Source organism: Vipera ursinii, assembly GCF_947247035.1.
Source record: "Vipera ursinii genome assembly, chromosome: Z".
NCBI classification, from domain to species: domain Eukaryota; kingdom Metazoa; phylum Chordata; class Lepidosauria; order Squamata; family Viperidae; genus Vipera; species Vipera ursinii.
In genome coordinates, this window is record NC_139517.1 from 120,937,055 (window position 1) to 120,954,532 (window position 17,478).

The window sequence follows — 17,478 nt, forward strand, 5'->3', positions numbered from 1 at the left end:
AGTCCCTCCTTAGGCATGAAAGCTGACTGGATGGTTTTGGGCCCAATTATCAGCAGACTGTGAGTTCTAGTCCCTCCTTAGGCATAAAAACAGACTTGATGACTTGGGCCCAATTATCAGCAGACTGTGAGTTCTAGTCCCTCCTTAGGCATAAAAACAGACTTGATGACCTGGGCCCAATTATCAGCAGACTGTGAGTTCTAGTCCCTCCTTAGGCATGAAAGCTGACTGGATGGTTTTGGGCCCAATTATCAGCAGACTGTGAGTTCTAGTCCCTCCTTAGGCATAAAAACAGACTTGATGACTTGGGCCCAATTATCAGCAGACTGTGAGTTCTAGTCCCTCCTTAGGCATAAAAACAGACTTGATGACTTGGGCCCAATTATCAGCAGACTGTGAGTTCTAGTCCCTCCTTAGGCATAAAAACAGACTTGATGACCTGGGCCCAATTATCAGCAGACTGTGAGTTCTAGTCCCTCCTTAGGCATAAAAACAGACTTGATGACTTGGGCCCAATTATCAGCAGACTGTGAGTTCTAGTCCCTCCTTAGGCATAAAAACAGACTTGATGACTTGGGCCCAATTATCAGCAGACTGTGAGTTCTAGTCCCTCCTTAGGCATAAAAACAGACTTGATGACCTGGGCCCAATTATCAGCAGACTGTGAGTTCTAGTCCCTCCTTAGGCATGAAAGCTGACTGGATGGTTTTGGGCCCAATTATCAGCAGACTGTGAGTTCTAGTCCCTCCTTAGGCATAAAAACAGACTTGATGACTTGGGCCCAATTATCAGCAGACTGTGAGTTCTAGTCCCTCCTTAGGCATAAAAACAGACTTGATGACTTGGGCCCAATTATCAGCAGACTGTGAGTTCTAGTCCCTCCTTAGGCATAAAAACAGACTTGATGACCTGGGCCCAATTATCAGCAGACTGTGAGTTCTAGTCCCTCCTTAGGCATGAAAGCTGACTGGATGGTTTTGGGCCCAATTATCAGCAGACTGTGAGTTCTAGTCCCTCCTTAGGCATAAAAACAGACTTGATGACTTGGGCCCAATTATCAGCAGACTGTGAGTTCTAGTCCCTCCTTAGGCATAAAAACAGACTTGATGACTTGGGCCCAATTATCAGCAGACTGTGAGTTCTAGTCCCTCCTTAGGCATAAAAACAGACTTGATGACCTGGGCCCAATTATCAGCAGACTGTGAGTTCTAGTCCCTCCTTAGGCATGAAAGCTGACTGGATGGTTTTGGGCCCAATTATCAGCAGACTGTGAGTTCTAGTCCCTCCTTAGGCATAAAAACAGACTTGATGACTTGGGCCCAATTATCAGCAGACTGTGTGTTCTAGTCCCTCCTTAGGCATAAAAACAGACTTGATGACTTGGGCCCAATTATCAGCAGACTGTGAGTTCTAGTCCCTCCTTAGGCATAAAAACAGACTTGATGACCTGGGCCCAATTATCAGCAGACTGTGAGTTCTAGTCCCTCCTTAGGCATGAAAGCTGACTGGATGGTTTTGGGCCCAATTATCAGCAGACTGTGAGTTCTAGTTCCTCCTTAGGCATAAAAACAGACTTGATGACTTGGGCCCAATTATCAGCAGACTGTGAGTTCTAGTCCCTCCTTAGGCATAAAAACAGACTTGATGACTTGGGCCCAATTATCAGCAGACTGTGAGTTCTAGTCCCTCCTTAGGCATAAAAACAGACTTGATGACTTGGGCCCAATTATCAGCAGACTGTGAGTTCTAGTCCCTCCTTAGGCATAAAAACAGACTTGATGACCTGGGCCCAATTATCAGCAGACTGTGAGTTCTAGTCCCTCCTTAGGCATGAAAGCTGACTGGATGGTTTTGGGCCCAATTATCAGCAGACTGTGAGTTCTAGTCCCTCCTTAGGCATAAAAACAGACTTGATGACTTGGGCCCAATTATCAGCAGACTGTGAGTTCTAGTCCCTCCTTAGGCATAAAAACAGACTTGATGACCTGGGCCCAATTATCAGCAGACTGTGAGTTCTAGTCCCTCCTTAGGCATGAAAGCTGACTGGATGGTTTTGGGCCCAATTATCAGCAGACTGTGAGTTCTAGTCCCTCCTTAGGCATAAAAACAGACTTGATGACTTGGGCCCAATTATCAGCAGACTGTGAGTTCTAGTCCCTCCTTAGGCATAAAAACAGACTTGATGACTTGGGCCCAATTATCAGCAGACTGTGAGTTCTAGTCCCTCCTTAGGCATAAAAACAGACTTGATGACCTGGGCCCAATTATCAGCAGACTGTGAGTTCTAGTCCCTCCTTAGGCATAAAAACAGACTTGATGACTTGGGCCCAATTATCAGCAGACTGTGAGTTCTAGTCCCTCCTTAGGCATAAAAACAGACTTGATGACTTGGGCCCAATTATCAGCAGACTGTGAGTTCTAGCTAGCTGGGTGACTTTGAGCCAGTTATACTCTGTCAGCCCAACTTACCTCATAAGGCTGTTGTGGGGGAAATGGGAGGAGGAAGGTGTGTTGGAAGTGTTTACCACCTTGAGTTATTTGTTAAATAATAAAGGTAGGATAGAAATAAATAAAAGAATAAATCTTTGAAGGGCAAGCATCACATTTATTAAGTATTACACACTGAGTCACTTTGGTAAGGGCAGGACCGCTACATCAGCATTTTCTTCTCGTTTCTTCCTGTCCCATGCAGATATTCCTAATAAGGTCTTTGTCTCCCGCCCCAAAAGATAATTATGAGATTTTTTTTTAAGGTCCTTCCTACATCCAGATCAAATTGTAAGATTTCAAAGAAAATGTGGCTTTATAATTGACCATGAATACTCTCTTCCATCCTCTGGAACTCAAATGATGTTTGGCATCAAGCATTTCCTAATAGTGATGCAAAGGCATTTATTTGAAGCTAGGTCAAACTAGGAGATAATTAATGGTTTAATTATATATCACTCAGGCCCACAACCATACAATCCACCTAGTCTTTTCTGTTGCTTTTAAAGTCAGGATAGATTAAAAAAGTCAAATTAAGAGAACCAAAACAGTTGTCTCATTCCACCTACCCGGAAATAAGTAAAGGATCATCTGGGAGTAAAATTAAATGTGAAGAGGCATTGGAATCACTATGGGAAAGTATAGTCACTTAACATCTTATGGATTCTATCCAATTCTTTTACTTATTATGGTCTGCACCAATCAGTCTAAAGTAGAGGGAAGGTTAGGGGACCCATTGTAATGTTCTGTACAATCTTTTGCCCACAAAGGAATTTCTTTCTGTGATTTTTATTTCAGCACAAATGATTTTCAAATGAGCCATTTCTTTGCATTTTAATAGTTTTAGCATCTCTTGATAGTGGAGAACTGTAAGAGTATCTCTTGCCATCTTTTGCTGCAAATAGTTTTTTTCTACAATGCTAATAGCAGATATTTCATACCAATTATTTTTTTCCCCTAGAGCTGTAGAAATGTATGAATTTTCTGGCTAAATTTGAACTGTTTCTTATATATTTTATATGATTTCAATTTGTTCTTTTTACTGAAATACTTGCTCATTATAAAAACATCTCAACATGTTATGCTGATGAACGATTCTGAACGCTCAGGAGCACCAGGGGCAAAAGAAGATATTTTTTTTCAACCCAGGATTTTGCAATTAGGATTTCACAAATGTTCTTGCTTGCTTAATTGGTACAGAAGTGATTGAAATATATCAGTGGCTAAAGTAATTTTGATGCATCAGGGTGTGACAGAAGCTTCAGCGCAAGTCCTAGTCAACGAAGTTTTGTAACCATTCTGAAATTGGACTGTCCTAAAGAGTTCGCAACATCTGACAAAAGAAGCAGCTACTGTGCAAAAAAATACCATCTCACATTGATCCTTCTATAACAAAGATCTTGAGAAAAATCTTTCCTATGCTAAGAACTTCTCATCCAGAAGCAGAAGGGAGAAAAGAGAACGGGAAGGAGAAAGGAGGAAAGATTCTTCTCCTATTCTAAGAACTATTCTAGAAGGAGAAGGAAGAAGGAGAAGACAACAGGACGTAGCTAATCTCAATGTACACATGATGTACTTTGACAATAAAGGTTTATTTATGTGTAGGCAGGCCCACGCTTCTCATATCAGCCAGTTAACTCTGATCCAGTTAATGGGAACATTAATGTTCTTCCTTTGATGCTTTTCCTTACACGAATCTTTTCCTGGATATTTCTAGCTATTGACGCAACATTCTCTTACCTTGTGTACTCATTTATATCAAACTATCACTGCAAATGGTGGTTCAAACCTGGGTTCACACATTCATAGCCAAGCAAATTCTCTAACATTGGGGCCTCATTCCAGCTCCGGTTTCTAGTTGACATAACTGCCATTTGTCAACTCTGAGCTACTTACCTTCCAGGCAATCCCACCCTGGGAAGGAAGCTGTAGAAGTGATTCTTGGTGGAGCAGTAGGCTAATGCTAGTGCCTCCTTAAGTAACACCAGCTGCCTGCCATTAGTGCAGGTTCGAGTCCCACCAGGCTCAAGGTTGACTCAGCCTTCCATCCTTCCGAGGTAGGTAAAAGGAGGACCCAGATTGTTGGGGGCAATAAGCTGACTTTGTAATAATGCCGCTTGGGGTGTGTGTGAAAGCCCTAACAAGCAGGCATATACATAGAATGAAGGCTAAAGCTTGTAAGCCGCCCTGAGTCTTCGGAGAAGGGCAGGATATAAATGTAATAAAAATAAAATAAAATAAAATTCTCATTCTATCTAAGCCGAATACCTATCTTCCTTTGTTAATCTTAGATGTTCATGTTTCTCCCAATACAGTATCAGGTTTTGAACCAGCAGCATTTTACAGGGAATGTCTTCTGTATTACAGCAGGAATATACTGTTAAGGTAGCTGTAGATCAGTGTTTTTCACACTCAGAAACTTTAAGAAGTGTGAACTTCAACACCTAGAATTCCCCAACAAGAATGAGGTTGAAGTCCATATACCTTAAACTTGTTGCGGATTGTGAAATATTGTTGGAGATGACATTAGAAACCCTAATAACCATTGAGTTACTTGATGGTTTTTCCTATCTCCCACTCCCTTTGATGATGTTACCTAGTGCTGTAACAAAATGTCTGCAAAAAAACAATCAAGCTCAGTGAGCAGGACAGGTTTTTCAACCTTGGCCACTTTAAGATGACTTCAACTCCTAGAATTCTGGGAACTGAAAACATGCCAATACAGTGGCCAAGTTTCAGATAGCCTGATGTAGTATGGGCCAAAGCTTTCCCCATGCAAATAAAAATGTAAAAATTATCTCCAAATGTACCCTTTGCAGAAATGCCCTCTCAACATGAAATGAAAACAATTACGGTAAATGTTACAAATGAGCAGTCCTTGGCTAAGAGATTCAAGATCTTAATGTTTTCCCATTGAGGCAGACATGTACACAACTATTTAAAAGTTACAATTAGACAGTTCATTATAGTTTGATTTACTGAAATTTATCACACTCCCTCTTGGTTTTTATATGTCAATTCTTCCTTTCCATTCTTACAGGTAGTTCTTTATTTACAATAGTTCATGTAGTGACCATGTCAGGTTACAATGGCACTGAAAAAAATGGCTTATGACCGTTTTTCACACTTACAACCATTGCAGTATCCCCATGGTTATAGGATCAAAATTCAGATGCTTGGCAACTGATTTATATTTATGATGTCCCAAGGTCGTTTGATCAACTTTGTGAACTTCTGTCAAGCAAAGTCAATGGGAAAGCCAGATTCACTTAACAACCGTGTTACTAACTTAACAATTGCAGTGATTCACTTAACAACTGTGGCAGGAAAGGACATAAAATGGTGCAAAACTCACTAATAAATGTTTCACTTAGCAACAGAAAGATTGAGCTCAATTGTGGTCGTAAATTGAGGACTACTCTCATATCCCTCCCTAAATTTCAACCTCACAAAAATCCCATCATCCATTTAAATTTGTGAGTTGATTGAGTTCAACTTGCTTTGATTCCTGATATTTGTAGGATCTTACAGTTCTTTATAAAATAAGCCTGAACAAATGACTGGATGGGATATATAAATGATCATTGAAAATAACATTAAACTCTTTGAGACTTACTGTACTTCTAAGGAGGCATGGATTGAGTTGTTTATCAGTTTTCCCAGATATCCAATTCTTTGTTTTTTTAAAAAGAAAATATGCGATCAAATCTCATTAAGCACAAAATTGTTAATATCTGTTGTATCGGCTCTAGAATCCCCAGTTGGTTAATTATGGGCTTGTAGAACTCCTTAATGCTACAACTGGAAGAGAGGCACAGCATCAAGGAAGATAACAGTGAAATAACTCAGAAGGGAAGAGTTGATATCAGAAGGGAGAAAAATCAGAGTGAGCAGAGAATGATAAAGGAGGCAAAACACACAAAACAAGAGTTTCTTCAGATGTTTTCAAAATAGAAGAAAGAGAAGTGGATCCATATATCAGCTACTCAAAGAGAGAAAAGTGCTAACAGAAGAAAAACACAGGCAGAACTTTTCTTATATTTCTTCAGTCTTTTCCAAGTAGATATGACTTCTATTAAATAAACTCAAAAAGCAAAATAAAACAGCACAACTCAAGCTGGAGACTGATAGAAACCTGGTCTGAGAATATCCATTTACTATGAATTAGTTTAAATCTCCAGGGCAAGATGAAGTTCATCCTAGTTTGCTGATGGTCTGTCTGAAACCTTAGGTATCGATCTTTGATAAATTCTGGAGAAGCACTGATGATGTTCCACATGACAGGAAGACAGCAAATGTTCTCCTGATCTTCAAGAAAAAGAAATGCAAGATCCAAGGAGCTATTAGCCAGCCAGTTTGATAGCAGTGCCTGGGAAGATTTAGAGCAGATTTTAAAGTGATTGATCTACTGGTATAAGCACCATGGAAACAACATGGTGAGTACAAGAAGTCAGACTAATTCTTGTTTTTTAAATTGCTAACTTTCTTAGGGGATTGTGGGAATGCTATAGACATAATATTGATTTCAGCCAAGAAAAATTGACAGTTTCCAGTGATCCAGTTAATAAATTTAGCTAAACACAGAACAGAAGAGAAACCAATTAAACTTTGAACATCGTATCAAAATGTACCTTATATCAGGTGCTTATTAAACTCAAGTGAAATATAAAGTAAGGTGCCACAAAGTTAAGACCTGGGGCCTGCAAACTTCAGTATTTTTAACAACGATTTAATAGAAGTAGAGGAAACACTTCCCAAATCTGCATATTTAAAATTGGAATAGGGATTGAATAGTTAATATCCTACAAGAGAGAAACACAATTGAAAATGATAGGTTAAAAAATAAGTAAAGACAAATACAAACAACTTTTGGGAACAGGAGTCAAAGTCATGCTTAAAGGAAGGAATATCTTGTTTTATGGGTATGCTTGGGAAGAAAATCTTTGAATAGTAAATAAACAAGAAGCTGAATAGAAGAAATTGGAACAGATGCAGAGCAGAGCAACAAGAATTATTGGGGACTAAAAATTAAACCAGACGAAGAAATATTGAAAGATCTGGGAATATTGGGATGGGAGAATGAAATCACTTTTTTTAATATCTGAAAGGGAGGCACAGAAAAATGCCAGCGGGTTTTCTGTTGGTCCAGATGGCAAGACATGAAATATTTATGTTACAAGAAGCCAGGTTGGTTAAATGTTAGGAAAACATTACTTACAATAAGCACTTTGACAATGAAATTAATTGCTTAGAGAAATGGAAGGATTTTGTTTTTTACATGAATGCTATCACTTTCTGGATGCTTCAGTTTAATTTCCTTGTACACAGTGCTTTTTTTGTAAAAGAAAAAGGTGCCGGAACTCACACATGTCATACAACCCACCTTGCCCACCCTACAAGGTTCCATCCAAAAAAGGTGCCGGAACTCCGTTCTGAGCGTTCTATGACAAAAAAAGCCCTGCTTGTACAGAATACAAAGTTGGACTTGATAGCCTGAATTGTCATCACTAATTCTAGAACTGAATGGTTCTGTTCATTGTAGCTAGCTAGTTAGTTTAGTTTAGTTTAGTTTAGTTTTATTTGATTTCTATACCGCCCTTCTCCCTAGGGACTCAGGGCGGTTCACAGGGCATATATAAATAACAATACAAAAGTTAAAAAGAAATTAAACCAGTGCCCAGTTAAAAAAAACAACAATAATAAAGTACTAAAAATCAATTTAAAAACCCATATTCCCCCATCAGGCCAGACCAGCTAATTCAAATAAGTGGGTCTTGAACCCTCGACGGAAGGATCGGAGGTCTGATGCCATCCGGAGCTCAACCGGCAGTTGGTTCCATAATGCCGGAGTGCCCACAGAGAAGGCCCTCCCCCTGGGGGCCACCAATCGACATTCCCTGACCGGAGGCACCCTGAGGAGGCCCTCTCTGTGGGCACGTACTGGGCGGAGGGAAGTTGACGCCGGCAGCAGGTGGTCCCCGAGGTAACCCGGACCCATGCCATGTAAGGACTTAAAGATCATGACCAGGACCTTGAACCTCACCCGGAAGACAACTGGTAGCCAATGCAGCTCGCGGAGCAAAGGGGTAACATGGGAGTACCGGGAAACTCCCAGGACAACTCTCGCGGCCGCATTCTGTACCAGTTGGAGCCTCCGAGTGGTCTTCAAGGGAAGCCCCATGTAGAGAGCATTACAGTAGTCAAGGCGAGAGGTCACGAGCGCATGAGTGACCGTACACAGACCATCCCGGTCCAGATAGGGCCGCAACTGGCGCACCAGGCGAACCTGGGCGAAAGCCCCCCTAGTCACGGCCACTATATGATCTTCCAGAGTAAGCCGTGAATCTAGGAGGACTCCCAAGTTGCGAGCCCTATCCACGGGGGTTAAAAGCTCACCCCCCATAGAAAGAGATGGAACATTTTGAATGTCCCGGGATGCCGGAATGTACAGCCACTCAGTCTTGTCAGGGTTGAGTTGAAGTCTGTTCCTCCCCATCCAGACCCGAACCGCCTCCAGGCAACGGGACATCACAGCGAGGGCATCACTGGGGTGGTTTGGGGTCGAAAAGAAAAGTTGGGTATCATCGGCGTATTGATGATACCCAACTCCAAAACCACGAATGATCTCACCCAGCGGTTTCATGTAGATGTTGAACAGGAGAGGCGAGAGAACCGACCCCTGAGGAACTCCACAAACGAGAGACCTAGGGGCCGATCCCTGCCCCCCCTGCCAACACTGACTGCGAGCGTCCCAGGAGATAGGAGGAGAACCACTGAAGAACTGTGCCTCCCACTCCCAATCCCCTGAGACGCCGCAGAAAGATACCATGGTCGATGGTATCGAAAGCCGCCGAGAGGTCTAATAGGACTAGGACAGAGGAATATCCCCTATCCCGAGCCCTCCAGAGATCATTCACCAGAGCGACCAATGCCGTCTCCGTGCTGTACCCGGGCCTGAAACCCGATTGGTAGGGGTCCAAATAATCCGCTTCATCCAGGACCAGAGGGAGCTGATGCGCCACCACACTCTCAACAACCTTTGCAAGAAAGTGAAGGTTGGAGACTGGACGAAAGTTGTTCAATACAGCTGGGTCCAAGGCAGGCTTCTTGAGGAGAGGTCTCACCACCGCCTCCTTCAAGACGGTGGGGAAATAACCCTCACTCAGAGAAGCAGATATAACCGCCTGGAGCCAGCCTCGTGTCCTCTCCCTAGCTGCATAAACCAGCCAGGAAGGGCACGGGTCCAATAAACATGTGGTGGAGCTCAGCCTCCCCATAATCCTGTCCACTTCATCAGGGGTCACAGAATCAAACTCTTCCCAGATAACATTGACAAGACCGCCCGTGTCCTGATCGCCAGACTCTGCCCAGCTGGAGTCCAAACCGGTCCGAATCCGAGCGATTTTATCCGACAGATGTTGACTAAATTCCTCGGCACGACCCTGCAAGGGATCCTCCCTCACCTCCTGATTAAGAAGTGAGCGAGTCACCCTAAACAGGGCGGCCGGGCGATTATCTGCGGACGCGATGAGGGTGGAGAAGTAATTACACCTCGCCACCCTCATCGCTGCGAGATAAGACCTAATATGGGTTCTTAACCGCAACCGGTCGGGTTCGGATCGGCTAGACCTCCAACAGCTCTCTAGGCCCCGTTTCCGACGCTTCATCTCCCGGAGCTCCACGGAGAACCATGGAGCTCGCTGGGATCTGCACCGGGTCAGGGGCCGCAAGGGCCGCAAGTTAGTGACATCAACAAAATGACGTAAGAAAAATACAGAGAAATGTTTATTTCAAAGGCAATGTTAATATCTCTCTAGCCTAGCTATTCATAATGAAAGCAATTTAGTATTCTCAGGTTAACATCATGCTGTATGACTATAAAAAGCCTTGCTTTTATTTATTGTTTGGTGTTTTTTGTATTTTGAATTAGACATAGTGCAATTAATTTTGATGATCATAAAGCTGGTATACAGTAGTTAAATAAGATGTATCGTTTTACAGATTGATAGAATTGGATATGGAGAATGAATAGCTCTTTTCCTCAATAGTTTAAAAATCATTATTTAACCTGTATAATACTTAAAAGTTTGAGCACAGAATATGGCTTTGAAAGCGCTTTACCAAGATAGTTAAATACCTATCCAATGCAGTGTTTGTCAACTTTCATAACTTAAGATGTGTGGATTTCAACTCCCAGAATTCCCTAGTGTCCTGTGTGATACATAGTGTGAATTTTAATTGATTATATTTGCTTGGGAAAACATAATAGCTCTGCCTTAGCTAGCATCATCTAATTAGAGACAATTAATAAATTTAACAAGCATTTCTATGCCAGTTCTCCTTGCAAAGAATTCTGAGCACGGCAACTTACGTATCGGAGGAGAGAGGTCTATTAATAAAAAATGCTTGCCACTTGTATTATTTATTAGTATTTATATTCTCCAGAAAACAAAAAAAGTTATAAAATCAATGAAAAGGAACATTTTTTTAGCCAAAGTGTGTTTCCTCCCCCCATTCAATTAATTGGCTAAAAAGCTGCCAATATTTTTTAAAAAATCATTAAAATGTAACAAATATCTAAAAATATTTGGAAAATGTAAATAATCAGACAAGAAATTAAAAAAAAAACTAACCAAGAATTAAATCTTTGTGTAGGTGCAGAATGCTATTTTTTATCAATACATGGTCAACTGCACAAACTTATGTGTGCCACATAGTGGGTGTCGATATGGTTACAATGCCACCATAGACTCTTGCTTATCAATTAATCCTTGGTGGAAATTGGCTGGTCCTAATGGCTGGCTATTCCATGTGAACAATTCATTCATTATTTCATTCTTGAGTTTTCCTTTCAAGTTAAACAAATCTTATGAATCCAAAAACATATGGGAGTTGGGTGGGGTTTGTTTAATGGGTTTTATTATACTGTATGGTGGATTTGTATTTTTTTTTAATTTTGTAAGCTGCCTGGAGTCATCTATGTGTGAGTTGGGTGACTATATAAATTTGTTTAATAAACAAATAAAATAAATATCCTCTATTGCAAATGGCTAAAGACTATTTTTAGACTGCTAGATTGAATCCATAATGAGTCCAGATTCTTCCCAACTCAGAAATGTGGATACTTAACAATTCTGAATTTTCTGTGCATGGTTTTGCTTAGTTTTAAGATTATGGGCATCTCCCTACTCTATTTGTGATGAGGATGTGCTGTAATATGTCACCTCCCTTGCCAAAGCATTTCTTTGCCCTTTTTTTAAAAAAAATATATGATATTAATATCCTTTTCTGTCAGTGGACCTTAGAGCCAGCCAGAGAAAAGACTTTCAGACGGACGTTTCACTGTATGACTTTCATTTCATCCAGATTCTTCCAGTAAGTTTGGAGTTCAGTTGGAACTGAATTTGTAGCTATTTCAACTTTTATGAAAGATTTGCACCCCAAAGAAATAGCCATAAAAGTTCATATGTCCTGGGTTTATGGCTTAGGGCTAAATAGGAACTCCACCCAAACCAGTACGGTAATTCTTTAATGGAGGACAATATCTTTTAATTAACTGTGCCATCAGACCAGAACTGATGCCTATTTAATAGGAAAAACAAAAAGAAAAAAAATTAAAGGTAAAAGAAAAAAAGTAAAGAAGAAACATTAAACAGAAAAAGAAACAGGAAAAGGAAAAGGAAAAGAAAAAGAAAAAGGGGGAAAGGAAAAAGTATCAGAAACAGAAAAAGGAAAAAGAAAACAGGAAAAAAGAAAAAGGAAATATAAAGAAAAGAAAAAAAATAAAGAAAAAAGAAAGAGATGGCATCTGGCGCGGGATGAACAGATCTTACTTACTCCTGTTTGAAATAATACTCATTGGGATTAGATTCATGATCACTTTAGATCCCACTGATTTTTATACTTCTCTGATTATCTGAATGTTGAAGCCACTCCTATGCAGGGCTTTTTTCCCCTCATAGAACGCTCAGAACGGAGTTCCGGCACCTTTTTTTGGATGGAACCTTGTAGGGTAGGCAAGGCGGGTTGGATGACATGTGTGAGTTCCGGCACCTTTTTCCTTTTACAAAAAAAGCACTGCTCCTATGCATCCTAAAATTATTGTTCTACAATTCTACCATACAATGTGGGTTGCATATTTTCTTTTTGCTCTTTATGAAACCTGAGATGAACATTCTGCACCACTGATGTCAACTTTTCTTTTTCAGAGCTTCTTCAACAATAAATCTGATTCTTTTGCATAATTTATTCAGTTTCACTTGCTTAACAGAGAGGAACAAGCAACTATTCATGAAATGGAAAATATATCAGAATTCTATATATCTTCACCTTCAAAGATCTAAGCATTTCCAACAATCTCATAATCTAGGTTAGTTCCCCTTCTTCTTTTTCCCCTGTTTGGAATATAAATTGTTTAGATTCTGAAGATAATGGTCCCAAGAAGATTGTTGGTCCAATGATTGGGTTTAAATTCCTTGGACATTTAAGAAACTGAATATTAATGCATGCTGATATATCAACCTTAAGCCTGACATGGGAAGAGAGGTATTATAATTAATGAGCTATTTCAGCAGTGAAAGGTACTGACATTTACCTTCTGTTAAAATTTATAATGTTTAAGAAAGTTTGGTAAGAAAGTTAAACAAAGAAGATTGTAAGCTTGTAAGCCGCCCTGAGTCTTCGGAGAAGGGCGGGATATAAATGTAATAAAAAATAAAAAAAATTAAAAAAAATAAAAGTTCTTGCAGCAAAGTCATAGTTCTACAGCAGTTTTGTCTATCTAGAGAAGCTGAACTTCTGAGTTGTGGGAGTTGGACGTCAGCTCCCATAATCCTCCAGCCAATGGCTATATTGGTGCTAAATGTGGAACTGAAGTTCACAAGTGGAAGCAATAGGTCGTGGTCAGGTATTTTATAGTTTTTCATAACCAAAGGACCAACAGCTGCTCAATACACCAATGTTACCTTTTTTATTTCGCTAGATGCAGCACATCTTCCTTGGATAAACAGGGATTTCTCATCACATCTACTAAATCTAGTCCTAAAATCAATGGTGACATATATGCTATTGAAGGAAAACCTTCACGTTGAACTCAACTCAGCGCCTGATAATTCCATTGGCATGTTTAGGCAATTTTCTTAGCAGACAATGCAATTTTGGTACTCATTCCTAAGTACAGATCTAGAAGAATCCACCAAAGTGATCAAGTGCCCAGCCAATAATTATATATTTTCCTTAAAGTATCCTTTAGCTGGTATAGATGCAAATGCTTCAGCAAAAATAACAATTGTAGGACTATCTCTTACACATATCATCCTTTTAAAATAATATATTTCTCATTCCTAGGATGCCCCATTTTACCTTCTTTAAATTAATAATCCATCTCTTTCTTGTCATGATGTTGCTGTTTTCCCTTACTTAATGCTCTATTTTCATTTCTTGAGGTTATTACATACAATTATGTATAACAAAATCCTGACTTCAAGACCGATCATTTCAGTAAGAATCTTTTTCTGGGTAAAGTTATACCCAATGCATCAAGAAAACACCATAAACTGAAATCAAAATAAATACAGTCTGCTTACTTACCGGTACAATGTCATAGGCAAAAAGTCCATATTCTCTATCTGGTGAAACTTCATATTTAATAGCTTTTATAGACACCTGAAAAATAAAACAAAACCCAGCACCTCAAATAAATGCATTCTAATATTAATTTAATTTAATATATTTGCCAATCATCTCACTATGAGATGACTCTGGGTGGCTTACAGAATTAAAAAGAAAAAAAAATACACAAAATATGCATATAATAAAAACAAAACACTACAAAAATACAAAATATAATTTAAAAAAATAACTCTTGTCACATTCGCAACCTATTGGTATGTTTGCTAAAACTTGTAAATATCTGCTTTATATTTCGATCCGTCTTATAAGAGTTAATAATTGCTTTATATGTAAAATCCTTGGGTTTGTAACTGTCAGCCAAAACAAATTTTTTAAAAACCAGGTTCACATTTTTGCATTTAATATAATGGATAATGCACAGAACCCACAATGTGTGAGATAATTAATTAATTAATTAATTATTTTGACTTATATACCGCCCTATTCCCGTAGGACTCAGGGCGGTTTACAGGGCAATTAAAATCATACCATACAAAAGTTAAAAAAATAAATAAAGATAAAGGTGTAAAATCTAGGTAGCCAGAGAAAATTAACTATGAAGTTAAATAAAAGAATATAAAATTTGTGGTTTTAGTCAGTAAGAAATATCTAAGAATGCTTGACCAGGGAAGGTTTTATAGAATTAAATGGCTTCTTTATTGTCCCAGAGTGCAAGATACAGAATAAGAATCTTAATTTCTAAGGATGGCGGATTCGAGTTAAATGTGAGCAAACAATTCTTAATTAAAAAGCAGTTTAATAATGGAACCAATTATCTAGCTAAGTTATGGTCCTCCTCTTCTGGATGTGTTCAAGTGAAGTTAAACAGCCATTTTCAGGGAGTCTTTATTTTTGGATTCTGGAACTGAGCAAAGATGAGACTTATTGGTCAATGTTAATGTTTCTCAACCTTGGCAACTATAAGATGTGTGGATTTCAGCTCCTAGAATTCCTCTGCCAGGAAATGGGGGCTGTGGAATTCTGGGATCTGAACATCTCTTCAAGTTCCCAAAGTTGTGAACCATTGTCTTACGTGATCTCTATGGTAATGTAAATATTGCAAAAATAAAATAAAATAAATGGGGACATTCTAAATTTCTAATTAAACTAGAAATAATGTAGCAATAGCACATAGACTTATATACCACCCATAGTGCTTTACAGAATTCTCTGAGCGGTTTACAATATCAGTATTATTTGCACACTTTCATGTAGAGAGAAATTCTTGAGGATGAGCTCCAGTATGAGTACAAAAGCTCGAAAGAACTCTGGTCCCAAAGACCAACCCAGATTGGATCCTGCAATATTATTTGCATATTGCCCCCAACAATCTAGGTCCTCATTTTACTGACCTCTGAAGGATGGAAGGCTGAGTCCACCTGGAGCCCCATCAGGATCGAACTGAGGGCAGTGGGCAGAATCAGCCTACAATACTGCATTCTAACCACTGTACCAGTGAATTTCTTGCAGAATTTATCATAGTCTCCCCAGTGATCTTTTGGTAGGGAAAAAGCTGAATTATATCCTTTAAGTCTTATTTTTAATGTTAGAGGGTTTAGGCTGAGTTCATCAACTGTGAGAAACACATATGACTTAGACCCTGTTTTCAAAAGAAAGTCACGACACAAACAGGTGGGAAGAGATGCATGTATTCCTTTTTTAAAAGATAAGTAACTTAAGATTTTTCTTAGCCTATTCTGTTTGAATCCTGGCTCTCTATTTTACAAAGAGAGGGAATTATATTGTTTACTGGAAGTGCTTAGCTAAAAACATTCACAAATCTTAACTTCAGCTTTGTAAAATAGAATAGAATAGAATACTTTATTGGCTAAGAATGATTGGACACACAAGGAATTTATCTTCAGTGTCTAAGCTCTCAGTGTACATACAAACACACACAAATGTAAAACATATATGAAAATATATGTTTTTTTTTAAATTTTCCAGTGTGTTTGAATCAGAATATTCAACTTCTGTACAAGTAATTGAAGGCACGTTCTTTCTTAACCTCTGAGACAGACAGATGTGCAACTGTGTAACCTATTCAAGAAGATACTCACAATTATTTTGTTTTCTATTAAAATTGTTGAATGGTTTGTTTCCACATTGTGCACTATCACTGAGCCATTCCGGTCTCTATAAATGAATTCTGTATCTAAAAGAGGAGAGAGAACAGAAGAAGAGGGTGATTTGTATCTATCACATATGGGCCAGAGGATAATTAAGAGAGGACCACAGCTTATTGGCAAAACATCTAGCTTAACAGGTCTACATTTATTACTTGCCATTTACAACAAAGAGGATCAGAAAACAGAAGAGGAGAATTTTTTTTGGATACTAGGAAAAGGAATTACCAAACAAAATAGAAACTTTTGATTATAACTTTTCTGAACTAGGATGATAGCTTCTTTTGCTTCTGAGAGGACCAGTCCCTCTTCATGCTAAGGAGAGAACTAACCTATGCTTAGAAGGCACTGGATAATGTCTAAAATAGAGAAACATCTTCAATTCTCGTGATTGCAGCTAGCATCAGAGTCACAGAGGGGTAGATCTGATATTTTAAATCAGGTATATAATAGGTTTTTAAAACATATTCTTATCACCTACTTCCAACAACACATATGCCCCAAATTATTAAGTGAACTGATTGTTTCTGGTTTCAACTTTTCAGTCAAGTATGCAACCCTGAGATTTCTTGGTATTTTCCCATCCCAGCATTAAGTAGGCCGAACCCTACTGAAGCTATTTTGAGATAAACCAGAGTTGGCTAGGTACTTTTAAACTGATACCAATTTTAAGGAAAATTCCATATTGTATAGCTATGCTACAAAAATTGTTAGAAAAGCAAGCAACTTGCAGAACAACTGATAGTACATAACATCATGGTTTTAGTTCTGGCTGATATTAAAACTCTTAAATCTGTTCAGATATTGTGTTTAATTATTTTGTACATAGGATATAATAATATTCCTGGCCTCACCTGCGACTTCAGCACAAGTATTTAAAAGTATTTTAAAAATACTTTCCCTAATTGTAGCATTCTTCACATGTTTGAACTTCAACTCCCAGAATTCATAGCAAAGCCTGTGGGTGGCTCAGGACTTCTGGGAGTTGAAGTTCACAAATATCAGGACAATGCCCAAGGTAGGAAAGCTTTCTTTAGGTTACATACAGGGTTTACACCTAAGGACAGTCTCTTGGAGTTAAAAACTCCATGCCCCTTTGTTATATTCAGAGAAAAAAAGTGCTTTTCTAAAGATTTCATTGCCTTTGATAGGTTGTTGTTGTTAGTTGCGAAGTCGTGTCCGACCCATCGCGACC

General features: G+C 39.0%; 1 protein-coding gene across 1 annotated transcript in view; it reads right to left on the reverse strand.

The window, feature by feature from the left end:
- DPP6 (dipeptidyl peptidase like 6) overlaps positions 1-17,478 on the reverse strand; it is a gene marked incomplete at both ends in the record, with an annotated part of 248,705 nt that overhangs the window by 124,297 nt on the left and 106,930 nt on the right. The window contains 2 exons of the mRNA XM_083379052.1: positions 14,077-14,151; positions 16,218-16,312. Of these exons, the coding sequence (XP_083235178.1) occupies positions 14,077-14,151; positions 16,218-16,312 (170 nt within the window). The remainder of the gene's footprint in view (positions 1-14,076; positions 14,152-16,217; positions 16,313-17,478) is intronic.